This window comes from Coregonus clupeaformis, chromosome 25 (assembly GCF_020615455.1).
Source record: "Coregonus clupeaformis isolate EN_2021a chromosome 25, ASM2061545v1, whole genome shotgun sequence".
Classification (NCBI taxonomy): Eukaryota; Metazoa; Chordata; class Actinopteri; order Salmoniformes; family Salmonidae; genus Coregonus; species Coregonus clupeaformis.
Genome location: NC_059216.1, coordinates 19,389,418 through 19,416,697, shown reverse-complemented (window position 1 = coordinate 19,416,697; position 27,280 = coordinate 19,389,418). Strand labels below are relative to the sequence as shown.

General features: G+C 45.7%; 2 protein-coding genes across 3 annotated transcripts; one reads left to right on the top strand and one right to left on the bottom strand.

The window, feature by feature from the left end:
• Positions 1–5,411: 5,411 nt before the first annotated feature.
• si:ch211-10a23.2 (Galectin-related protein A-like) lies at positions 5,412–14,306 on the top strand. 2 transcript variants are annotated; one of them, XM_041847366.2, is made up of 4 exons: positions 5,412–5,517; positions 5,994–6,079; positions 7,722–7,902; positions 13,235–14,306. In XM_041847366.2, exons 1-4 carry the CDS (start codon positions 5,491–5,493, stop codon positions 13,376–13,378), a joined length of 438 nt encoding a protein of 145 aa, XP_041703300.1. In that variant the 5' UTR covers positions 5,412–5,490; the 3' UTR covers positions 13,379–14,306. The 2 variants fall into 2 exon arrangements, with proteins under 2 accessions (XP_041703300.1, XP_041703301.1); XM_041847367.2 differs by having other exon boundaries at positions 5,431–5,517; positions 5,968–6,079.
• A 3,122-nt stretch (positions 14,307–17,428) lies between these two features.
• plek2 (pleckstrin 2) lies at positions 17,429–23,852 on the bottom strand. Its single transcript, XM_045207444.1, has 9 exons — positions 23,427–23,852; positions 23,098–23,262; positions 21,126–21,313; positions 20,208–20,299; positions 19,452–19,639; positions 19,146–19,247; positions 18,913–18,996; positions 18,344–18,422; positions 17,429–17,814 (listed from the first exon to the last, which is right to left on the bottom strand). The coding sequence occupies exons 1-9, from the start codon at positions 23,478–23,480 to the stop codon at positions 17,681–17,683; spliced, it is 1,086 nt and encodes a 361-aa protein (XP_045063379.1). The 5' UTR covers positions 23,481–23,852; the 3' UTR covers positions 17,429–17,680.
• Between the last annotated feature and the right edge of the window lie 3,428 nt (positions 23,853–27,280).

Here is a 27,280-nt window from a genome sequence, read left to right as displayed (position 1 = left end):
GGATAGCCTTTGTGATTGAGTTGCTGCGTGGTCGAGCGCTGAGTGGGCTTCAGCCGTTTGGGAACGACAGGATCCCTGCATGGCTTCATACCAGGGGTTCACGGCCGAGATGAGGAAGCTCTTCGACCATTCCGTCCGAGGGAGGGACGCAGCTAGGCGCCTGTTTTCGCTTCGCCAAGGAACTCGCAGCGTGGCCGACTTCGTGATCGAGTTCAAGACGTTGGCTGTGGAGAGTGGGTGGAATGAGGAGTCTCTGCAAGCGGCCTTTTACCAGGGTCTGTCGGAGCAGCTCAAGGATGAGTTGATCTCCTATCCGGAGCCTAGTGACCTGGACAGCTTGGTAGCCTTGTCTATTCGGGTGGATAATCGAGTCCGAGAGCGAAGGAGGGAGAAGCAATGGGTTCCGTCCAACCGATCAGCTTCTCAGGTTCCAGTCGGGTCGGGGATTGGATCAGAATACGTCGATCATCGTCCACCACACAGGATTAGTGGAGAGGTTCTGTCTCCCGATTCTGAACCCATGCAAGTGGGGCGGCACGGGTTAACCAAGGAGGAGCGCCAACACAGACGTAGGACTAACTGTTGCCTCTACTGTGGTGGTTCGGGACATTACCTCGCCACTGGTTCCCGGCGGTCGTCAAACTGCGCGGCTCGCTAAAGTTGGGAGGACTTTTAGCGAGCCAGTTTCGACCTCTCAATACCTCTGTCAGACCCCGTTTCCCGGCTACCCTTATGAACAGGAATCAGAGCTTAGCGATTAACGCTTTATCGATTCAGGTGCCGATGGAAGCTTTCTTGATGCCGAGTTGGTGGAACAGCTGGGGCTTTCCAAGGAGCAATTGCCGGAAGCCATTGAAGCTACCACTCTGGACGGCAGTAGTCTGGCACGTATCACGATGAGGACTGAACCGGTTAAGATGCTGTTGTCGGGGAATCATTCTGAGATGATTTCATTCTTCATTCTGCCGTCTTCCCATGTTCCTCTGGTCCTTGGATACCCCTGGCTGAAGGAACACAATCCCACGTTCGATTGGGTGACGGGCAAGGTAACGAGTTGGAGCCTTGATTGTCATGCTAACTGTCTCAAGACTGCCTGTCCCCATTCGGTTCCCAGTCAGGTGATTGAGGCTAAACCCCCAGATTTGTCCCTGGTTCCCGAGACATATCACGATTTGGGGAAGTTTTCAGTAAGCAGAAGGCTCTGTCACTCCCTCCCCACCGACCATATGATTGTGCCATCAACCTGTTCCCTGGAGCTGTCTACCCCAAGGGAAGGTTATACAGTATCTCCCGACCTGAACGTGAGGCTTTGGAGACCTACATCAAGGAGTCCCTAGCTGCTGGTCTCGTTCGTCCCTCGTCATCACCCCTGGGGGCAGGATTCTTCTTTGTGGGTAAGAAGGATGGCTCTCTTCGACCGTGTATTGATTATCGGGGGTTGAATGACATCACGGTCAAGAACAAGTATCCCCTGCCCTTGATGAGTTCTGCCTTCGACTCCTTACAGGGTGCTACGGTGTTCACCAAGCTAGACCTACGCAATGCGTATCACATGGTCCGGATCAGAGAGGGGGACGAGTGGTTGACGGGTTTCAATACACCGATGGGTCACTTCGAGTATCAGGTGATGCCGTTTGGACTGACCAATGCTCCAGCGGTATTCCAGAGTATGGTGAACGACGTCCTGAGAGATATGATCGGTCTCTTTGTGTTTGTTTACCTGGATGACATTCTGATCTTCTCGAAGGAACCTTCCGACCACGTCCAGCATGTCCGGCAGGTTCTGCAGCGATTGTTGGAGAATCGCCTGTTCGTGAAGGCCGAGAAGTGCGAGTTTCACGCCCACACGACATCCTTTCTCGGGTACATCATCTCCAGGGGAGAGATTAGGATGGACCAGGAGAAGGTTAGAGCGGTTCTGGAATGGGCCCAGCCCGGTACGAGATTGCAGCTCCAGAGATTTTTGGGGTTTGCGAATTTCTACCGCAGATTCATCCGGGATTACAGCCGTGTGGCCGCTCCGTTAACTGCCTTGACTTCCAGTATCAGGACCTTCAAGTGGAATCCGGAGGCGGATCGAGCGTTTCTGGATTTGAAGAGGCGATTCACCAACGCACCGATTCTCTCTCAACCGGACACGGCCCGTCAGTTCGTCGTTGAAGTGGACGCGTCTGATGTGGGAGTTGGCGCCATCCTGTCGCAGCGATGCTCCACGGACAGTAAACTCCATCCCTGCGCCTACTACTCTCGTCGCCTTTCGCCTGCGGAGAGGAATTACGATGTGGGTAACCGGGAGCTTCTCGCGGTGAAACTTGCCTTGGAGGAGTGGCGCCACTGGTTGGAGGGGGCGGAGCAACCGTTTATTGTCTGGACTGACCACAAGAATCTTGCTTACGTGCAATCGGCTAGACGTCTCAACTCCCGTCCAGGCCAGGTGGGCGTTGTTTTTCGGACGATTCAAGTTTTCCCTGACGTTCCGACCTGGATCTAAGAACGGCAAGGCGGACGCCTTGTCCCGGATGTTCTCCAAGACGGAGGAGAGTGGGTCCAAGACCGAGACAATTCTCCCCCGGAACTGCGTCGTGGGAGCAGTTATGTGGAAGATTGAGGAGGAGGTGATGGCGGCCCTTCGGACGCAGCCCGGTCCCGGTAACGGTCCACCCGGTCGGTTGTTTGTGCCTGAGTCGGTTCGTCCTGCTGTCCTCAAATGGTCCCACGCCAGCAAGATGGCTTGTCACCCTGGCGTGGCTCGGACGATGGCGTTTCTTCGCAGACGCTTTTTGGTGGCCTGCCATGGCCGAGGATACTCGGGGTTTTGTTGCTGCCTGTCCAGTGTGTGCGCAGAATAAGAGTACCAATCGGCCCAGCTCTGGACTACTTCACCCCCTTCCTATTCCCCGGCGACCATGGTCGCATCTGGCCCTGGACTTCGTCACTGGGTTGCCCGCTTCTGAGGGGAACACGGTCGTTCTGACTATCGTGGACAGATTCAGCAAGTTCGCCCACTTTGTGCCAATTGCCAAGCTTCCCTCTGCCTCGGAGACGTCCGAGATCCTGGTTAGGGGAGGTTTTCAGGGTCCACGGTTTGCCCAGTGATATCGTTTCCGACCGTGGCCCTCAGTTTACCTCTGCTGTCTGGAAGTCCTTCTGTTTGGCCATTGGAGCTACAGTCAGTCTCACATCTGGTTTTCACCCCCAATCCAATGGTCAGGCGGAGAGAGCCAACCAGAAGATGGAATCCACGCTACGCTGCCTGGTCTCTTCCAACCCCACCTCCTGGGTCTCTCAGTTGCCTTGGGTTGAGTATGCCCACAATACTCTCCCTACATCTGCCACTGGGATGTCTCCCTTCCAGTGCCTGTATGGCTACCAACCTCCCTTGTTCCCTTCTCAGGAGAAGGAGCTCTCAGTGCCCTCTGTTCAGGCCCATATTCGTCGTTGCCACCGGACCTGGCATCGGGCCAGAAAGGCACTCCTTAGAGTCTCGGACCGGTATCAGCTCCAGGCGAATCGTCGCCGGATCCCCGCTCCCACCTATACCATCGGAGATAGGGTCTGGTTGGCCACACGGGATCTTCCTTTACGGACTGAGTCTAGGAAGTTGTTACCGAGTTCATTGGTCCGTTTGTGGTGGAGAAGGTGATCAATCCAGTGGCAGTTCGACTCAAACTACCGAGGACGCTCAGAGTCCATCCCACCTTTCATGTCTCCTGCCTCAAGCCTGTTTTCCTCAGTCCTCTGTTGCCTCCTCCGCCTCCTCCTCCTCCTCCTCGGATGATCGGAGGTGGTCCTGCCTACACGGTGCGACGCATCATGGATTCCAGACGGCGGGGCCGGGGTTTCCAGTATCTCGTGGACTGGGAGGGGTATGGTCCTGAAGAGAGGAGTTGGATTCCGCGGCGACAGATCCTAGATGCTGACCTCATTCGTGACTTCTACCGCCTCCATCCTGGCGCTCCGGGGAGTCCGCCCGGTGGCGTTCGTCGGAGGGGGGGTACTGTAACGATCCCGGCAGTCTGAGTCGGGTCCTGTCTGTGGACTAGTTTTTCGGCTCGTGATCTCCAGTTTCCCGAGGGTTCTGGAACGCTCCGGGAGCTCTCTTGATTTCCGCACCTGCATCCCATCAGCAATCTGCACACCTGGTCCTGATCATCACCCTTCTTAGGCTCTGGCCTAACATCCATTCCCTGCCGGATCGTTAGCCATGAACAGTAGGTTTACCAGAGTATCAGTCTTAGAGCTTCTAGCGTTAGTTTTGTTGTTTTTGCACCTTGTTGGTTTGTTGTTTACTTACCTCCGTTTTGTTCCATCTGCAGTCACTCGTCCGGAACCTTCATCCAACCTCTGCCTGGTGGTCGGCGGCTGCCGAGCCATGATGGGATCAACCACTGCACCCCCAACAACTAATCAACGCCGCCCGCTCTGTTCCCTGGATTATTCAGCATCACTCTTGAATTTGTAAATAAACACTCACCTTCGTTTCAACTTACCTTGTCCTGGTCTGCTTCTGGGTTCTGGCTTTGTAACTCGTGACAGTTTGTGTCAAGAACTGCAACGCTGCTGGCCGTTTTAGGGCTTCCACCATGTAATAATAATATGCCATTTAGCAGACGCTTTTATCCAAAGCGACTTACAGTCATGTGTGCATACGTTTTTACGTATGGGTGGTCCCGGGGATCGAACCCACTACCCTGGCGTTCCAAGCGCTATGCTCTACCAATTGAGCTACAGTAGTGGAAATAGCCAACTGGGTGGGTATTCCCGTGGGTTATAGCCTCAAAGGCGCTGCCAATGCTGTTACAGACGCTGTAATAGGCACAGCTATATAGATGGGTTCTCTAATTGCATATGGGAAGAGGGAGTTTTCCACCCCAAACCAAACTGGCAACCATTAGAAAGCTCATCATAATATGCCATTTAGCAGACGCTTTTATCCAAAGCGACTTACAGTCATGTGTGCATACATATTTACGTATGGGTGGTCCAGGGGATCGAACCCACTACCCTGGTGTTACGAGCGCCATGCTCTACCAATTGAGCTACAGAGGACCATCATCAGACATGAGTTTCTTTATCATGTTATAGGCTATTATTGTTGTCCAATGTATATATTCATCATAGACCTAAGCCTACTCAAATCTGAGAAACTCATTTGATATTTAATTATTATAATGGTTGGCAGGTTGGGTGAAATCTCCCATTTGGGAGTTATTTCACGTTATGAGTGAACAGCATTATTATTAACTGTGTTTTAAATACCCTATTGGAATGAAAGGGTCCCACCCTTGATGAGTGGGATCACGCACCCTCATCACACTTATTTCGGTATTTCTATTAATATTTGATAACCATCATTCAAGTGCCGCTTATTTGGCAGGAGCCTGTCGCTATGACAACGAGCAGAAGGCGGGGTTTGCCATCTCTACTACGGTTTCACGCTCCAACACCACCCGGTGTAGACATCTCACATTGAAAGAAAGGAAAAGGGGAATGGCAGAAAAGGACAAGAAAGAAAATGTAAGTCCGGTTTTCCCTATTGCTTTGTTTGGATTACAGTTTTATTTTCGACTGATGCATGTTGGAATGTCGTGATTAAAAAAAAAAAATGAGATTATTAGGTTATCACAAAACAACTGTATGCAACTGCTTTTTTTTTTTCTTCTTCATATAATTACATTATATTGAAGAAGAATGAAATCCATCTACCCCAATGGAATATTTGGTAGCAAGAATAGTGCACACTGAATTGTTTCTTGTTTATCACTGTTGTTTAGTGATAAAGTTTACATGGAGCATTCTTAGAATTCCGAAAAGGGATCATCGATTAAGACTGATCAGCTATTTCACCTATTTCAAAGAAAAACCTTCTAATGGATAAAGAAAACAGTGTATTTTCAACGGCGGATGTCATTCAGCTAACCAATGTGGTGATATCTAAGAATAATATTATTTATATGTTGCATGTAGCCTTATTCCCAGCCACTATGTTTCAGGAGGAGTATGTCGGAGAAATAAAAGGTGGGCTGCGGCCCACGATGAGACTGGTTGTCATGGGAATTGTTAACAAGAAGCCCCAGAGGTTGGTAGACAGACACCTGTTTTAAATGTCTCTTCTGTAGCCTAAGGAAATGAATTGTTAATTTACCGTTTTGAATCTGAGCGTGTCGCGAGTGAATGAATGGACTGTCTGCATTTGACATTTGCAAGTCCACGGCCAAAGCAGACACAGAGACAATGGGAGGATTGTGCAGCGCAACACACGGTGTAGTTGAGTTGAGATCAGGAGGGACTGAAGCTGCTGCTATATCGAGATCCTATAGCTCCGGGCAATGCAATTTCACAATACTGCAAGAGAAAGTAAATATCCAGAGTGCAAATTGTAGAATATAATTCCTTATGAGCATTTGAGCTTTCTGATTTAGCAACCATTCACAGCATTTTTCACTCTCTTTCTTCACTCTCTTTCTTCGCTCTCTTTGTAGTCTGAAATATTTGTCTAATTGACTGATGCATTGTTTAATTCAATACGTGGAACATTTTCAGAACCCATGAAGGGTTTGGTGAGCTTGACTTCTGCTAGCAGCAGCTCTGTGGGGAGATGAGATCAATATCCCCTTATTTGGCCTTTTACCATTTATACAAAAAAAAAATATCAGTGAAGAAGAATATAAAGCAATCTCAGTTCTAATGTGTGAATTTTAAAGTCACTAAAGTGTTTGTCCTTTGTGCCTGCCCTAAATACTTGACTCTTGAAGTTATTCAGCGCTAGAGTAACATCGTTGCTTCCGTCCCTCTCCTCGCCCCTACCTGGGCTCGAACCTGAGACCCTCTGCACACACCGACAACAGTCACCCTCGAAGCACCGTTACCCGTCGCTCCACAAAAGCCGCGGCCCTTGCAGAGGAAGAAACAACTACTTCAAGGTCTCAGAGCGAGTGACGCCACCGATTGAAATGCTACTAGCGTTCACCGCTAACTAGCTAGCCATTTCACACTGGTTACACTAGCTAATAACGGTAGCCTGGTACGTCAAATAGCCAGAGGATGTCACTACTGTATCTCTGTAGCTGTATATTTTTTTATTGCCGTTTTTTAAATCTCAATATCAAATCATTTCTGGTTATGAAGTACCTTACTGTGATTGTTTTCTTTGCAAAGAGCCATTTCTCAAGCAAGAATTTTGCGACGACTGTCTGGGAGTGGTCTGAGTGGGGAGGGGAAAACTGAACTAGATGTTATTGGCAGAGAGGTTTGGAACTCTCTTTCTTATTGGTCTATTAACTAATTTGCTGTGGTGATGTCACCATAGAATTCCAAAAATCCATCCCACCAAAACAGGCTGAAATTTAAGGCGGTCTTTAAAAAAAGCTCTTACACTAAAAAGGCATTATTTTATATAATTTTCACAATTTCACAGTATTATTCCAACCTCAGAGTGTGTAGCTCAGTTGGTAGAGCATGGCGCTTGCAACGCCAGGGTTGTGTGTTCGATTCCCATGGGGGACCAGTATGAAGAAAAAAAAATTATGCACTCACTAACTGTAAGTCGCTCTGGATAAGAGCGTCTGCTAAATGACTAAAATATATAAATGTAAAACACAGGAATTTCACATTTTTTGACTGCCCTGGGCATTTAAATCAACAACGTTTGGATTGTTTGCTTGCATTTTGCATCTGCACCATTGCAGCAATCACCTGACCTCACTGTTTATTCTGCCCAGCATGGTGGTGTCCCTGTCCAGTGATCCGGTGGAAGAGGACTTTGAGGGAGACGTGGGTTTGCAGGTAAAGGTCAACTTCCTGGATAAGGCTGTGCAGAGGAACGCTCGTCTGGCTGGGAGCTGGGGGACATCAGAGAACACCCTGGCATACTTCCCCTTCACTGCTGGGGAGCCCTTCAAGGTATGGCGCCTACACTCATAGGGACAGTACATTTTTAAAAATATAGTTCTACAGTCATACATACATTAATACACAGGCCTAGATAAGCCTGGGAGCTGTTTAATACACAGGCCTAGATAAGCCTGAGAGCTGTTTAATACACAGGCCTAGATAAGCCTGGGAGCTGTTTAATACACAGGCCTAAATATGCCTGGGAGCTGTTTAATACACAGGCCTAAATATGGCTGGGAGCTGTTTAATACACAGGCCTAGATATGGCTGGGAGCTGTTTAATACACAGGCCTAAATATGGCTGGGAGCTGTTTAATACACAGGCCTAAATATGGCTGGGAGCTGTTTAATACACAGGCCTAGATAAGCCTGAGAGCTGTTTAATACACAGGCCTAGATAAGCCTGGGAGCTGTTTAATACACAGGCCTAAATATGGCTGGGACCTGTTTAATACACAGGCCTAGATATGGCTGGGAGCTGTTTAATACACAGGCCTAAATATGGCTGGGAGCTGTTTAATACACAGGCCTAAATATGGCTGGGAGCTGTTTAATACACAGGCCTAGATATGGCTGGGAGCTGTTTAATACACAGGCCTAGATAAGCCTGAGAGCTGTTTAATACACAGGCCTAGATAAGCCTGGGAGCTGTTTAATACACAGGCCTAAATATGGCTGGGAGCTGTTTAATACACAGGCCTAGATATGGCTGGGAGCTGTTTAATACACAGGCCTAAATATGGCTGGGAGCTGTTTAATACACAGGCCTAAATATGGCTGGGAGCTGTTTAATACACAGGCCTAGATAAGCCTGGGAGCTGTTTAATACACAGGCCTAGATAAGCCTGAGAGCTGTTTAATACACAGGCCTAGATAAGCCTGGGAGCTGTTTAATACACAGGCCTAAATATGCCTGGGAGCTGTTTAATACACAGGCCTAAATATGGCTGGGAGCTGTTTAATACACAGGCCTAGATATGGCTGGGAGCTGTTTAATACACAGGCCTAAATATGGCTGGGAGCTGTTTAATACACAGGCCTAGATATGGCTGGGAGCTGTTTAATACACAGGCCTAGATAAGCCTGAGAGCTGTTTAATACACAGGCCTAGATAAGCCTGGAAGCTGTTTAATACACAGGCCTAAATATGGCTGGGAGCTGTTTAATACACAGGCCTAGATATGGCTGGGAGCTGTTTAATACACAGGCCTAAATATGGCTGGGAGCTGTTTAATACACAGGCCTAAATATGGCTGGGAGCTGTTTAATACACAGGCCTAGATATGGCTGGGAGCTGTTTAATACACAGGCCTAGATAAGCCTGAGAGCTGTTTAATACACAGGCCTAGATAAGCCTGGGAGCTGTTTAATACACAGGCCTAAATATGGCTGGGAGCTGTTTAATACACAGGCCTAGATATGGCTGGGAGCTGTTTAATACACAGGCCTAAATATGGCTGGGAGCTGTTTAATACACAGGCCTAAATATGGCTGGGAGCTGTTTAATACACAGGCCTAGATAAGCCTGGGAGCTGTTTAATACACAGGCCTAGATATGGCTGGGAGCTGTTTAATACACAGGCCTAGATATGGCTGGGAGCTGTTTAATACACAGGTCTAGATATGGCTGGGAGCTGTTTAATACACAGGCCTAGATATGGCTGGGAGCTGTTTAATACACAGGCCTAGATATGGCTGGGAGCTGTTTAATACACAGGCCTAAATATGGCTGGGAGCTGTTTAATACACAGGCCTAGATATGGCTGGGAGCTGTTTAATACACAGGCCTAAATATGGCTGGGAGCTGTTTAATACACAGGTCTAGATATGGCTGGGAGCTGTTTAATACACAGGCCTAGATATGGCTGGGAGCTGTTTAAGGTAGACTATCCCGACAATTCCATACATTGGACTATTCACACATACACTACATGACCAAAAGTATGTGGACACCTGCTCGTCGAACATGTCATTCCAAAATCATGGGTATTAATATGGAGTTTGTCCCCCGTTTGCTGCTATAACAGCCTCCATTCTTCTGGGAAGGCTTTCCACTAGATGTTGGAACATTGCTGCGGGGACTTGCTTCCATTCAGCCACAAGAGCATTAGTGAGGTCGGCCACTGATGTTGGGCGATTAGGCCTGGCTCGCAGTCGGTGTTCCAATTCATCCCAAAGGTGTTTGATGGGGTTGAGGTCAGGGCTCTGTGCAGGCAAGTTAAGTTCTTCCACACCGATCTCGACAAACCATTTCTGTATGGACCTCGCTTTTGTGCACGGGGGCATTGTCATGCTGAAACAGGAAAGGGCCTTCCCCAAACTGTTGCCATAAATTTGGAAGCACCGAATCATCAAGAATGTCATTGTATACGGTAGCGTTCAGATTTCCCTTCACTGGAACTAAGGGGCCTAGCCCGAACCATGAAAAACAGCCCCAGATTATTATTGCTCCTCCACCAAACTTTACAGTTGGCACTATGCATTCGGGCAGGTAGCATTCTCCTGGCATCCGCCAAACCCAGATTTGTCTGTCAGATTGCCAGATGGTGAAGCGTGATTCATCACTCCAGAGAACGCGTTTCAACTGCTCCAGAGTCCAATGGCGGCGAGCTTTACACCACTCCAGCCGACGCTTGGCATTGTGCATGGTGATCTTAGGCTTGTGTGCGGCTGCTCGGCCATGGAAACCCATTTCATGAAGCTCCCGACGAACAGTTATTGTGCTGACGTTGCTTCCAGAGGCAGTTTGGAACTCAGTAGTGAGTGTTGCAACCGAGGACATACAGTTTTTATGTGCTACGCGCTTCAGCACTTGGCGGTCCCGTTCTGTGAGTTTGTGTGGCCTACCACTTCGCGGCTGAGTCGTTTCCACTTCACAATAACAGCACTTGACCGGGAGCAGCTCTAGCAGGGCAGAAATGTAACTAACTGACTTGTTGGAAAGGTGGCATCCTATGACGGTGCCACGTTGAAAGTCACGTTAAGCTCTTCAGTACGGGCCATTCTACAGCCAATGTTTGTTTATGGATATTGCATGGCTGTGTGATCGATTTTATCAGGAACGGGTGTGGCTGAAATAGCCGAATACACTCATTTGAAGGGGTGTCCACATTTTATATATAAAGTGCATTCGGAAAGTATTCAGACCTCATCCCTTTTTCCACATTTTGTTACATTACAGCCTTATTCTAAAATGGATTAAATATTTTTTTTAAATCCTCAACAATATATACACAATAGCCCATAATGACAAAGCGAAAACAGGTTTTTAGAAATGTGTGCAAAATAAAATAAAATAAAAAATACCTTATTTACATAAGTATTCAGACCCTTTGCTATGAGACTTGAAATTGAGCTCAGGTGCATCCTGTTTCCATTGATCATCCTTGAGATGTTTCTACAACTTGATTGGAGTCCACCTGTGGTAAATTCAATTGATTGGACATGATTTGGAAAGGCACACACCTGTCTACAGTTGAAGTCGGAAGTTTACATACACTTAGGTTGGAGTCATTAAAACTCGTTTTTCAACCACTCCACAAATGTATTTTTAACAAACTATAGTTTTGTCAAGTCGGTTAGGACATCTACTTTGTGCATGACACAAGTAATTTTTCCAACAATTGTTTACAGACAGATTATTTCACTTATAATTCACTGTATCACAATTCCAGTGGGTCAGAAGTTTTCATACACTAAGTTGACTGTGCCTTTAAACAGCTATGGAAAATTCCAGAAAATGATGTCATGGCTTTAGAAGCGTCTGATAGGATAATTGACATAATTTGAGTCAATTGGAGGTGTACCTGTAGATGTATTTCAAGGCGTACCTTCAAACTCAGTGCCTCTTTGCTTGACATCATGGGAAAATCAAAAGAAATCAGCGAAGACCTCAGAAAAAAAATTGTAGACCTCCACAAGTCTGGTTTATCCTTGGGAGCAATTTCCAAACGCCAGAAGGTACCACGTTCATCTGTACAAACAATAGTACGCAAGTATAAACACCATGGGACCACACAGCCTTCATACCGCTCAGGAAGGAGATGCGTTCTGTCTCCTAGAGATTAACGTACTTTGGTGCGAAAAGTGCAAATCAATCCCGGAACAACAGCAAAGGACATTGTGAAGATGCTGGAGGAAACAGGTACAAAAGTATGTATATCCACAGTAAAACGAGTCTTATATCGACATAACCTGAAAGGCCGCTCAGCAAGGAAGAAGCCACTGCTCCAAAACCGCCATAAAAAAGCCAGACTACGGTTTGCAACTGCACAGGGGGACAAAGATCGTACTTTTTGGAGAAATGTCCTCTGGTCTGATGAAACAAAAATAGAACTGTTTGGCCATAATGACCATCGTTATGTTTGGAGGAAAAAGGGGGCCTACAAACCTGACTCAGTTACACCAGCTCTGTCAGGAGGAATCTGACAAAATTCCCCCAACTTATTGTGGGAAGCTTGTGGCTTCGGGACAAGTCTCTGAATGTCCTTGAGTGGCCCAGCCAGAGCCTGGACTTGAACCCGATCTAACATCTCTGGAGAGACCTGAAAATAACTGTGAAGCGACGCTCCCCATCCAACCTGACAGATCTTGAGAGGAGCGGCAGAGAAGAATGGGAGAAACTCCCCAAATACCCAACAAAGTACTCAGTAAAGGGTCTGAATACTTATGTAAATGTGATATTTCAGTTGAATTTTTTAATACATTTGCTAAAATGTCTATGAAACTGTTTTTGCTTGGTCGTTATAGGTCCAGTTACAGCCTACAGTCATAGATAGGTCTACAGTCATCCTACAGTCATCCTACAGTCATAGATAGGTCTACAGTCATCCTACAGTCATAGATAGGTCTACAGTCATCCTACAGTCATAGATAGGTCTACAGTCATCCTACAGTCATATATAGGTCTACAGTCATCCTACAGTCATAGTGTACACAGGCCTACGCTAATACATGTATACCTGCTCATTTAACAGTGTTTATTATTCCAGGTACATTTAACTGGTTATGTTTATTCCTGCTTTGACCTGGCCCAAGCTCTTCATTACGAGATATCTCTCTCTGTCTCTCTCTCTCTCTCTCTCTCTCTCTCTCTCTCTCTCTCTCTCTCTCTCTCTCTCTCTCTCTCTCTCTCTCTCTCTCTCTCTCTCTCTCTCTCTCTCTCTCTCTCTCTCTCTCTCTCTCTCTCTCTCTGTCTCTCTCTCTCTCTCTCTCTCTCTCTCTGTCTCTCTCTCTCTCTCTCTCTCTCTCTCTCTCTCTCTCTCTCTCTCTCTCTCTCTCTCTCTCTCTCTCTCTCTCTCTCTCTCTCTCTCTCTCTCTCTCTCTCTCCCCCCTCCCCCAGATGGAGATAGTTTGTGAACACCAGCAGTTCCGTATCCTGGTGGATGGCCAGCCCCTGTGTGGCTTCACGCATCGTCTGTCTCTGCTGGCCTCTCTCACTGCCCTGCGAGTCTCTGGAGACCTACAGCTCACTAAGGTTGCGTAACACCAGGAACAGACCCAGGGGGTATCCCAAATTACACCCTATTGTCTATATAGTCCACTACTGTTGACCAGGCCTCTGGTACTATATTGGGAATAGTGTACCGTTTGGGACGGCCATCAGTTGTATTGTAAAGGTGGGCAGGTCAAGTGTATTAGTGTAATAGAGGGTGGACCATTTTGGTAATATCTTGATCCTTGTGAAATGTGAATGTTTGGCACTTTTGATTGCAACAAATAACACCCGCTTCTTAATTGCGTGAAGTGCCTTCACTAGACTAGCTGTTTACTATTGTTGTGACTGGGTAATATAGACTACAGTTACTGAATGTAATCCATGTAATGATTGATTGATTTCCTTAGGAAAACCTAATAAGGAAAAGATTGGAATCTGTTTTTTTTTTTTTTTGTATTTGATGGCCTATGGACTATACCACCTTGGGAACACAATATTTTTAGATTAGATATTAAATATCAATATGCTGCCATTTGACACCGTCTGTCAGGATGGCCGAGACGCAACATGAGATGAACGTGCATCAAAAAATACAATTTAAGATCGCTGCTAAAGTTCCTCAAAAAACATTCCTATAGTGCATGATGTTAAAGGTTTCCACAGAAGCAATTACAACAACAAAACAAAAGCATGTTTTTAATATGTGCCCATATATACAACAGGGTGTCCAACTCACAGCTTCTGTAACCCCTATAGAATAATGCTTCATTAGTGCATGTCATTGTTTTTTTGTATTTTTTTTTCTGTGTTAGCTGTTAGGTCAACACATTGTAGACTACTGTAGCCCTCGACATCACAGCACTGTAATCCTTTCAAACAATCTGTCAAATCATCTTTAAACCATATTTAGATGTTTGAAATAGATTGTTGTAGAAATTACTTAAATAAACAATTGTGTGTTATCATGTCCTATAAAGACGTAGGTCTGTGTGTGTGTGTGTGTGTGTGTTTTGTTAAATATTAATTAACTATAATAATTAATTAATTATTAAATACACACCCACATACTTCTACAATGCATTAAAACTGGCCAAGTCTAGCCAGGTCTATGAAGCAACATAACAATCCATCCAGTCATGTCTGTTTACCAGCCAGGTCTTTGAAGCAACATAACAATCCATCCAGTCATGTCTCTTGTCAAGTCACGGACAGATCATTTGTCTTATTCTTGTGCTGCCAGACACATTATGTATGAGCTGTCCTGTGGTCTCTGTCTCCTGAGGACACATTATGTATGAGCAGTCCTGTGGTCTCTGTCTCCTGAGGACACATTATGTATGAGCTGTCCTGTGGTCTCTGTCTCCTGAGGACACATTATGTATGAGCAGTCCTGTGGTCTCTGTCTCCTGAGGACACATTATGTATGAGCAGTCCTGTGGTCTCTGTCTCCTGAGGACACATTATGTATGAGCAGTCCTGTGGTCTCTGTCTCCTGAGGACACATTATGTATGAGCAGTCCTGTGGTCTCTGTCTCCTGAGGACACATTATGTATGAGCTGTCCTGTGGTCTCTGTCTCCTGAGGACACATTATGTATGAGCAGTCCTGTGGTCTCTGTCTCCTGAGGACACATTATTAATGAGCAGTCCTGTGGTCTCTGTCTCCTGAGGACACATTATGTATGAGCAGTCCTGTGGTCTCTGTCTCCTGAGGACACATTATTAATGAGCAGTCCTGTGGTCTCTGTCTCCTGAAGACACTCGGTGTGTTTCTTGTGTCGATAAAAACAGCTGGGCGTAGTGACGTCACACCAAATTTAAAAAAGAATCTCGCAAAAATCTAGAATGTCGAATAAAAATGAAGTGATTGAAGTGTTTCCATGATTCATTTAGGCAAATTGTGCATGAATTAAATTGGTGACAGCCTGTATGCCCTCCCACCTATCTGTTTCATGTCTCTTACATGGATAGAATGCAAGAAATCACTAATATTTGCCATATTCTCATAATTCTCATTCCCACGGTCCGTGCAATGGTGAAACTTGCACTCCTCTATATCTGAAATATTTGGATGGGTGAAACTTGCAAACCTGTAAACCAGAAAATCAAGGCGAAGAATTAAGGCTGCAAAGAGACATCTTTTTTTTTTTTGTAGTTGAAAAATGTGTAAGTCGCTCTGGATGAGAGCATCTGCTAAATGACGTAAATGTGAAATGTAAAAAGTAGACTAACAAGCAATAGGAATTTAGAATGAAATGTGGAGCGGAGCTTAGTTACGTGATGACATCAAGTGCCCTGCGTACCTTCAACATTATTCGGCAATCATCAATTTAATAGAAAAAATACAGTTTCCGTCATCATTTGTCACAATAAAGAAAGTTCAACAAAATACAAATCCACCTGTCAGATAAAAATGTTGTCGATCTTTAGAACATTACTCTATAGCTGCCTTGTCCATTGCACGTCACAATGTTTTTTATTTTATTTTATTTTTTGGTCTAATAAAGCTGAGTCAATGGAAACCTGCCTGGTGGTATCCATGGAAACCTGCCTGGTGGTATCTATGGAAACCTGCCTGGTGGTATCTATGGAAACCTGCCTGGTGGTATCTATGGAAACCTGCCTGGTGGTATCTATGGAAACCTGCCTGGTGGTATCTATGGAAACCTGCCTGGTGGTATCTATGGAAACCTGCCTGGTGGTATCTAGTCATTGCCCTCATGGAAACCTGCCTGGTGGTATCTATGGAAACCTGCCTGGTGGTATCTATGGAAACCTGCCTGGTGGTATCTAGTCATTGCCCTCATGGAAACCTGCCTGGTGGTATCTATGGAAACCTGCCTGGTGGTATCTATGGAAACCTGCCTGGTGGTATCTATGGAAACCTGCCTGGTGGTATCTAGTCATTGCCCTCATGGAAACCTGCCTGGTGGTATCTATGGAAACCTGCCTGGTGGTATCTATGGAAACCTGCCTGGTGGTATCTATGGAAACCTGCCTGGTGGTATCTATGGAAACCTGCCTGGTGGTATCTAGTCATTGCCCTCATGGAAACCTGCCTGGTGGTATCTATGGAAACCTGCCTGGTGGTATCTATGGAAACCTGCCTGGTGGTATCTATGGAAACCTGCCTGGTGGTATCTAGTCATTGCCCTCATGGAAACCTGCCTGGTGGTATCTATGGAAACCTGCCTGGTGGTATCTATGGAAACCTGCCTGGTGGTATCTATGGAAACCTGCCTGGTGGTATCTATGGAAACCTGCCTGGTGGTATCTATGGAAACCTGCCTGGTGGTATCTATGGAAACCTGCCTGGTGGTATCTATGGAAACCTGCCTGGTGGTATCTATGGAAACCTGCCTGGTGGTATCTAGTCATTGCCCTCATGGAAACCTGCCTGGTGGTATCTATGGAAACCTGCCTGGTGGTATCTATGGAAACCTGCCTGGTGGTATCTAGTCATTGCCCTCATGGAAACCTGCCTGGTGGTATCTATGGGAAACCTGCCTGGTGGTATCTATGGAAACCTGCCTGGTGGTATCTATGGAAACCTGCCTGGTGGTATCTAGTCATTGCCCTCATGGAAACCTGCCTGGTGGTATCTATGGAAACCTGCCTGGTGGTATCTATGGAAACCTGCCTGGTGGTATCTATGGAAACCTGCCTGGTGGTATCTAGTCATTGCCCTCATGGACCTTCTCTTTTAACGAGCTACTGCTCTGGTTCACCTCAGACAACCCCTCAGTTACCTGGGTAACAGGGATGATGATACCAACAGGGATAGGAATCAGAGATAGACAATGGTCCCAAATGGCACCCTATTCCAATATATAGTGCACTACTTTTTGACCAGGCCCCCATAGAGCTCTGGTCAAAAGTAGTGCACTACATAGGGAATAGGGTGCCAATTGGGACACACTCTATATTACACTTTATTGCTCTGTTTTATTCTTCGGAATAAAACACGTCTGGTCTCGCTCTAGGTATGACACCCTCCACCCAAGGCGCTGCCTGTCTCTACCTGGTACACGCATGCTGAAACACAGACAATGTTACGCAGAAAATACACACTATGAACATTACACATGAAACACATAGGCCTTCTCACAGGGGAAATGCTTTATTTAACATTCAAACAACACAATGTTGAATTATCTATTTACATGTTTAAAAACCATTATTCCAAACTGTTTTAACTTTGTATGGTTACATTCATGGAATGTATAATTTCTTGAAATCTTATATGTTAGAAGATTGTACAGTAGAGGCCTGAAAAGTTTGTTTAAAAACTGTATGGATGGGATGTATCTACAACACCCTCACCTAAAACACTACGTTAAAGTACTAAGCTTTACTTATTTAACTGTCCCCTGATAGCTTCTATCCAGTCCATCTTCTCCTGTCTGCTGGGGGCCTGGATGTAGTAGTGGGTATCAGACTGAGTAATGATCTTCAGCAGGTTACCCTGAACTTTACCCTTCACACCTGGAGGGGGAGAGAGAGAGAGAGGGAGGGGGAGGGGGGGAGAGAGAGAGAGAGAGACAGAGAGAGAGAGAGAGAGAGAGAGAGAGAGAGAGAGAGAGAGAGAGAGAGAGAGAGAGAGAGAGAGAGAGAGAGAGAGAGAGAGAGAGAGAGAGAGAGAGAGAGAGATATCAGACTTCTGAGACTGACTGACTCACTGCCCTCTGGGTCATGTTCAGGAAGGACAAAATGTTTTGAATCAGAATGAAACTAGTAGGTACTACCTGAACTTCAATGAGAACATTGGATCAAGATGTTTTGCTATAGTGTGCCCTACTGAACTCAACCCATGCCTGTCACAGGCCAGTCCCATTCTGCTATCAGCCACACCTGTACTGGAGCAGGTCAGGTGTATCTTAGGGCTGCCTGAGAGAGAGTGACTCAGTGTGTGTGTACGTGTGTGTGTGTGTGTGTGTGTGTGTGTGTGTGTGTGTGTGTGTGTGTGTGTGTGTGTGTGTGTGCGTGTGTGTGTGTGTGTGTGTGTGTGACTCACCTGAAGGAACACCGTTGTCGTCCAGGGCAGAGACCAGACAGCCTCGGAGAGAGAACCCGCCCACGGGACTGATGTCATCCTGATGTCATCAACAAGTGACATAACAACACAGGAAGTGGACGAGACAGAACGCAAACAACATGATGTCATTACCCACAGAAGAAGAATGAAGAGAATGAGTATTGTAGCCTGGAATCCAGAACCTAGATAGCACAAATAGACTGGTATCCAGGCTATGGCAAGATGCAAGTAACCAATAGTCCCTCACCTTACTGGGGTCATAGTAGTGCAGGTAACCAATAGTCACTCACCTTACTGGGGTCATAGTAGTGCAGGTAACCAATAGTCCCTCACCTTACTGGGGTCATAGTAGTGCAGGTAACCAATAGTCACTCACCTTACTGGGGTCATAGTAGTGCAGGTAACCAATAGTCCCTCACCTTACTGGGGTCATAGTAGTGCAGGTAACCAATAGTCCCTCACCTTACTGGGGTCATAGTAGTGCAGGTAACCAATAGTCCCTCACCTTACTGGGGTCATAGTAGTGCAGGTAACCAATAGTCCCTCACCTTACTGGGGTCATAGTAGTGCAGGTAACCTGGCTCTGATCGCAGCACAAACAGTCGAACCTTCCAGTTCTTTCTTTTGTGTCCCTGTATTAGAGGAAGGCAGGAGACATGAATAACCAAACCCATGATCTGTAGAGTATTGTGGTGGTGAGAGCAGAGTTGATGCAGGGAACCAACACAAAAGACTACACTACCACAGGTTAGTTTTGGTTGATTGGCAGGGTTTTTCTCACCTGTTTCAGTAGATAGCCCCTTTTCACGACTTTCCCACTTAGTTCCATGGCTGATAAGGAAGTCTCAGCCTTCACACTGCCTCTTTTCTTAATGTTCTCTGACTGGGAGAGACAACATGGACACATTCATATTAACAAGGAAATACAGTATTAAACAGTACATCTGGTTTAGACACAACAGTACATGTAAATGAATCAATGAATCGGTGAATCAGTCAGTCAATCAGTCAGTCAATCAGTCAATCAATAAACCTTCATGGAGAGAAAGGGGTTGCTACTATAACTAGGGAACAGACAGTCACTCACAAAGCTGTAGAGAGCGGTGGAGTCATCCAGGAACTGCTCACTGAGTCCGTGGCTGCGCTGGGCCTCAACGCTCCTCATACCTACAGGTCGCAGGAAACCTTCCTCCAGGACGGCCGAGGCCAGAGTCACTGCCTCTACACGGGTCAGAGCTAGCTGACTGAACACCAGCCAGTCCACCACCGCAGAACCTGGAGGACAGAGGGGGGAGGGAGAGAGAGAGAGAGACAGAGAGAGAGAGAGAGAGAGAGAGAAAGAGAGAGAGAGAGAGAGAGAGGGTGAGAGAGAGAGAGAGAGAGAGAGAGAGAGAGAGAGAGAGAGAGAGAGAGAGAGAGAGAGAGAGAGAGAGAGAGAGTAGAGGGGGAGGAGAGAGAGAGAGAGAGAGAGAGAGAGAGAGAGAGAGAGAGAGAGAGAGAGAGAGAGAGAGAGAGAGAGAGAGAGGGGGAGAGAGAGAGAGAGAGAGAGAGAGAGAGAGAGAGAGAGAGAGAGGGGGGAGAGAGAGAGAGGGGGGTGAGAGAGAGAGGATCCACAGCATCAGCACCAGCAGTAGTATGCTCAGTTGGTAAAGAATTCCTGCTGGGATCACATACACCAATGTCTGCTAAGTGGCATATACACTGAGTATACAAAACATTAAGAACGCCTGCTCTTTTCCATGACAGACTGACCAGGTGAATCCAGGTGAACTCGATATTAGGAAGGTGTTCCTAATGTTTGGATATACTCAGTGTATGTCAGGCATGTGTCAGAGCATCTCACCCGAGAAGCAGTTGCTGTAGGAACTTCCCTGTTCGTTGTGGCTGGTCAGCTTGATGCCACTGTGGACGTCATGCATGGAGTCCACCACCTGGCTGAGAGAAGGAAAGACAACACACCAATGTCAGCTGGAAACAATTCATCTCTTAGCTCCTCCCCTTGGCCCTAACCATTTAGCTGGAATAGCTTCACTATTGACCAGCTGTGTGTGACTGTCTTTATGGAATAGGTGAAGGCATCACTCATGTGGCTAATAGACTTGATAGATGCAACCAAGCGGGCAACGTCATTTTAACCAGTTTATAACCATGTAATCTGGTTGTAATAACGTCATTTTAACCAGTTTATAACCATGTAATCTGGTTGTAATAACGTCATTTTAACCAGTTTATAACCATGTAATCTGGTTGTAATAACATCATTTTAACCAGTTTATAACCATGTAATCTGGTTGTAATAACATCATTTTAACCAGTTTATAACCATGTAATCTGGTTGTAATAACGTCATTTTAACCAGTTTATAACCATGTAATCTGGTTGTAATAACGTCATTTTAACCAGTTTATAACCATGTAATCTGGTTGTAATAACGTCATTTTAACCAGTTTATAACCATGTAATCTGGTTGTAATAACGTCATTTTAACCAGTTTATAACCATGTAATCTGGTTGTAAATAATGTCATTTTAACCAGTTTAAAACCATGTAATCTGGTTGTAATAACGTCATTTTAACCAGTTTATAACCATGTAATCTGGTTGTAATAACGTCATTTTAACCAGTTTATAACCATGTAATCTGGTTGTAATAACATCATTTTAACCAGTTTATAACCATGTAATCTGGTTGTAATAATGTCATTTTAACCAGTGTTGACGGTTGGGGAAAGTCTTTCAGTCAAGACTCCTAAGTGTCTCACTTCAGGCTGACGTTGTGTAGTTGTAGCGAACGGGGTCCAGTGGTCGTAGACTGACTGATAGGAGAGTCAGCTGGGCGGAGCTTCTCCACCACTGCACCGATATCCGCTGCCCATTGGTCACGCTCCTCCCGAGAACACGCCTCCAGAAAGTACTCGGCAGAACTCTTGGTCCGCAGTTTGAACACCAGCTGAGGTTCAGTAAACAACAGAGAGGACTTAGAATTTTTCAATTTAAATTATTATATAAAATTCTTTCTACCAATAGAATGTTATTTATATGGGGGATACAATCTTCCCAGCTCTGCAGATTTTGCTGCAAAGAGACAGAATCATTAGATCATTTGTTTTGGTACTGTCCATTTGTAGCTTGTTTTTGGACACAGGTCCAGGAATGGCTAAAGGATTGCAATATTTACCTGGAGCTAACCCTGCAGATAGCACTACTGGGTGATCTGAAAAGTCATAGTCAATCGATCAATAATATAATAATACTTTTAGCCAAAATATATGGCAAATAGAAATCCAATATGGATGGTGTTAAGAGATAGATGGGAGGTGTTGAATGGAGCTGAAGGATGGGACTAGCATACTGTGTCCATAATAAGTATATAGGTTATAGGTTGAGCGCTTTTGTGAAAGGGCACAGTTAGAAAAATATGGCATATAGAAGCAAACCAGATGGACATCATGAAAATGATCGGAGGAAGTTCAGGAGTAAAAACAAACAAAATATAATTATTGTAGAATTTTAGCGTGTCCATAAAATGTATATAGTATGTATGGGCTGGAAGTAGAGGCCTGAGCGTTGTTGTTCACTAGTTTACTCCAATTGGGGAAGGGGTGGTGGGGTTGGAAAGTAATGAAGGGACATTTTTTAAAGGATATGTGTGTGTGTATGGATGTATGTATGTATGTATGTATGTATGTATGTATATATATGTGTGTGTGTGTATGTGTATATGTGTATGTGTATGTATATATATATATATATATATATATATTTGCGAGAAAAAAAAATGGGGGATTGGAAGTGATGCAGACAATTACATTGATGGAAGTTACAATCTGAAATATTAAAGCTGATCTACCCCCTAAAAAAAAAAAACTTTCAAAAAACACAGGACCAATGGATGATGTTGAATACCTGAAGATTACATCATAACCCCAAGATGATACATGTATCCAACACACCTTTGAAAACTATGAAAAGCATACTGTATCTGCGATGACAGTGTCAAGTGGTCTAAGGTTGAAACTGTACTCAAATTTTAAAAAATTGACATTTAGTGTAGGCTATTTATGATGTGATGTCCCTGGTCCTTGCATTCTCTAGTACGATTTTTAGAAGGAAGCAAATGTCCAACCACAGCCCATACTTCACAAGAAGAACAATGAACACAGGCGTTTAGCTGGGCTCAACAGAGCTGAGACACTCCCACTTCTAAAAGTCTCTGGATCGCAGTCTGTTTTCAACGATACATTCATCATCTATTGACACGTCTAGTGTCAGTGATATCCTCAGGGCAACAGTTTCAGAGACATGAACAGAATATACTATCTAATGCTGTTCTATTAGAATAGAACAGTAACTCTAGAATATAATCATAATTCTAGAAAACAATAGAACAAGAATGCTGTTCTAATCACAGAGAACAGCATTAGAACCATAATGGAGTTATAATAAAATAAAAATAATAAATAAATTGGTCATTTAGCAGACGCTCTTATCCAGAGCGACTAACAGGAGCAATTAGGGTTAAGTGCCTTGCTCAAGGGCACATCGACAGATTTTTGACCTAGTCGGCTTGGGGATTAGAACCAGCGACCTTTCGGTTACTGGTACAACGCTCTTAACCACTAAGCTACCTGCCGCCCCGAATAATATGTAATTCTATGATTTTAATGCTGTTCAACAGCCATTTCACTGATTCCAGACGAGGTCTCAACGTAAAGGGGCTTTACATTAACTCACCGGCCGGTTGTCGTACTCCAGGAACGGACAAGAGATTTCACAATCGGTCAACATGATCTTCCCGCGTTGACAGGGGTCTCTCTTCCCCCCATCATACTTATAGTAGAGCAACTTGTCCGGCATGAGTACAAACCAGCGAGCCTTCCAGTTGTGAACTACATGGCCCTAGAGTTACAATTAGAAAATATATATATAAATTAAAATACTCTACATTTTTATTACTACTCATTTAAAACAATGTTATAACACATTTATAGAATAACATAATATTCAGTAGTCAAATTAATGCGCATCGTATGGACATATAACGGTATATTTTTTCATCTTACCCGTTTGACAAGGAATCCCTCTTTCAGGATAGAGTTCTGCTGATCTTCAGCCATAGTCCGTCAGTGGTTCTGCCTCAACTCAGGTCTGGAGGCATGGTATATTTCTCACCTGGCTGCTGCGTCACCTGGGACACACCCAGCCAGCACGGGAACTCTCAGAACATCGGAATGCAGGAAGAAAAAAAAAACATGGGTTCATGTAAAATGTGTATATTTATGATCCCCTCTTTCCACTTAGGGCTGAACTTCAGCCCTATATAGCGCATTTGAAATGTAAAGGTAATTTCCGATTGAGCCGACATTGGCAGAGATTCAGTGAATGCGGTCTCTGCGAACGCGGGAACAGTAATGAGTTATGAGAGAAATAAGCTTTTTGTGCGTATGGAACATTTCTGGTATCTTTTATTTCAGCTCATGAAACATGGGACCAACAATTCAGTAAACATATCCTACCTCAATTACCTCATACCCCTGCACATCGACTTGGTACTGGTACCATAGCCAAGTTATCGTTACTCATTGTGTATTTATTAATACTTTTATTATTACGTGTTTTACTTTTCTATGATTCCTCTATTTTCTTTCTCTCTGCGTTGTTGGGAAGAGCCTGTAAGTCAGCATTTCACTGTTATTCTACACCTGTAGTTTACAAAGTATGTGACATATAACATTCGATTTTGATCTCCAGTGGACCGGTTCGTACTTAAAACATTCTCCATTCAGGCTGCAATGGCGTCGATTTCCTCCTTAACTCGATTTTAATGGTGAGAAGGCAGAAACAAACAGGGAAAATATGCATACTTGCTTTATGAAACACAATTTCCCAGCACCATGCTAAGGTGGCTAATGCTACTTCCTGACATTGCATACAGCGTTCAGACCAAGGGTAAACAACAGGATCCTGCAACCTGACTGTCTGAACACGATACACAATGACTTTCTGGCTGTGATATCTAGTCAAAACCCCTTTCAAAGCAGTAGCACTGAACGCGTTTACCAGACCACAGAGGCAAGATCATTGGGACCATTCTAGCTAATGAGAGGGCAGATACCCGTGTGAACAACAGGCACAACTCCTATATAAAGTATTTTTTTCTCAAAGTTGCCAGGATGTCACCTCCTACTTATATCAGTACACTCATAACAACTTAATCGTTACGAAACTTCTATTCGATCAAATAAGCCACATGTAGCAAATAATCCATTACATTTTTTGAATGCTAGCAGACACCCATAGACTTTCAGTCGTTGTGCTAACGCTAGCTAGCATTGGCTCGCAAAACTAACTCTAACTTCCTTCATACTGGACACAGAGATATAAAAATGGTATCCACAAGTTCATCCGACTCTGGGGAAGTAGATAAAGGGCTGTGTGTCGTGTGACAAAACAGCACATTTTAAAGTGGCCTTTTATTGTCACCAGCCCAAGGGGCACCTGTGTAATGATCATGCTGTTTAATCATCTTCTTGATATGCCACACCTGTCAGGTGGATGGATTATCTTGGCAAAGGATAAATGCTCACTAACAGGGATTGAAACAATTTTGTGCACAAAATTTGAGAGAAATAAGCTTTTTGTGCATATGGAACATTTCTGGGATCTTTTATTTCAGCTCATTAAAAATGGGACCAACACTTTACATGTTGCATTTATATTTTTGTTCAGTATAGAATGGTCCAATCTATAGCTAGCTAACAAAACTACTAACGTTAGCATTAGAGTGGCCTAGCTAGATACTGTAGCTAGCTAACTAACATTAGCTAGCTAGGTTGACGCAATCATGCAGCCAGCAGCTAAAGTTAATAATTTAGATTCACTGATAAATGTGTTTGGCACAGGATACAGAAGATGAAACGATCTGCTGCTGGTACCCAAGGCCAGGGGATACTGAAGTTCCTGGAAAGGTTAGTCAGACAGTCTACACAGACGATATGAACACATTTGTCCAACCATAACAGATGAATGGCTAATGCAGAAAGAGAGAATTTATGCATTCTAGCACCACCATAGTCAGACTTTTCTACATTTTCAACCTGTCTGTCTTTTTTATTTATAAGTCCACTGCTTAACATTGCGTGTGTATAAAAGTGAAATTCATATTTAAAGACATTGTATCCATTGTTTGCATAACGCTGTCAAGGCGTGCTGAAGGTGGGTGTGGTGTAGGAATCATGCGCAGGACACAGAAGCTCAGTCCAAAGGCTTTAGTGCAATAAATATATATCCAACCGACGCAAAATAAGCCCGAAGGCAAAATGCACGACGCACACAGGCGACAAAACGAATGACGCACAAACATGTGCAAACAACCCTCTCAAACACTGGAGGGAAAATGTAGCTCCAAAACACGAAACAGTAGTACAATCACACACACAACGAGAACTAAATAGGGCACTAACGAGGACTAACAAGACACAGGTGTACAACATCCAGACAAAACCAATCGAACATGAAACATAGATCGGTGGCAGCTAGTACTCCGGGGACGACGACCGCCGAAGCCTGCCCGAACCAGGAGGAGGAGCAGCCTCGGCCGAAACCGTGACAGTACCCCCCCCTTGACGCGCGGCCTCTGGGACGACCAGGAGGACGCAGAGCAGGGCGCGCGGGATGGTCCCGGTGGAACTCCGACAGGAGAGATGGGTCTAGGATGTCCCTCCGCGGCACCCAGCACCGCTCCTCCGGGCCGTACCCCTCCCACTCCACGAGATACTGAAGACCCCCCATCCGGCGTCTAGAGTCCAAGATGGACCGAACGGTGTACGCCGGAGCCCCCTCGATGTCCAGTGGGGGAGGAAGAGTCTCCCCTATCTCATTGTCCTGGAGTGGACCAGCTACCACCGGCCTGAGAAGAGACACATGGAACGAGGGGTTAATATTCCTATACTCAACAGGTAGATGTAATCTATAACATACCTCGTTCAATCTTCTCCAGGACTTTAAAGGGCCCCACAAACCGCCCGACCCAGCTTCCGGCAGGGCAGGCGGAGGGGTAGGTTTCTGGTAGAGAGCCAGACTCGATCTCGGGTGCGTACACCGGCCCCTCACTGCGGTGGAGATCGGCGCTCGCCTTGTGACGAAAGGACGGCCCGCTGCAGGTGGACGTGGGCAGCGTTCCATGTCTCTTCCGAGCGCCTCATCCAATCATCCACCGCAGGGGCCTCGATCTGGCTCTGCTGCCAAGGTGCCAGAACCGGCTGGTACCCTAACACACATTGGAAGGGGGGTTAGGTTAGTAGAGGAGTGGCGGAGAGAGTTCTGGGCCATCTCGGCCCAGGGAATGTACCGTGCCCACTCCTCCGGCCAGTCCTGGCAATACGACCTCAGAAACCTACCCACATCCTGGTTGACACGTTCTACCTGCCCGTTACTCTCGGGTGGTACCCTGAGGTAAGGCTAACCGAGACCCCCAAACGCTCCATGAACGCTCTCCAAACACGAGAGGTAAACTGGGGACCTCGATCAGACACTATATCCTCGGGTACCCCGTAATGCCGGAAGACATGGGTAAATAGGGCCTCAGCGGTCTGTAGGGCAGTAGGAAGACCCGCCATAGGGAGAAGACGACAGGCCTTAGAGAACCGGTCCACAACGACCAGGATGGTGGTATTCCCCTGAGAGAGGGGAAGGTCTGTCACAAAATCCACCGAGAGGTGGGACCATGGTCGTTGTGGAACGGGCAGGGGTTGTAACTTACCCCTGGGCAGATGTCGGGCGCCTTACACTGGGCACACACCGAGCAGGAGGAGACATAAACCCTCACATCCCTAGCCAAAGTGGGCCACCAGTATTTAGTGCTGAGGCAATGCACCGTCCGGCCGATACCCGGATGTCCAGAGGAGGGTGACGTGTG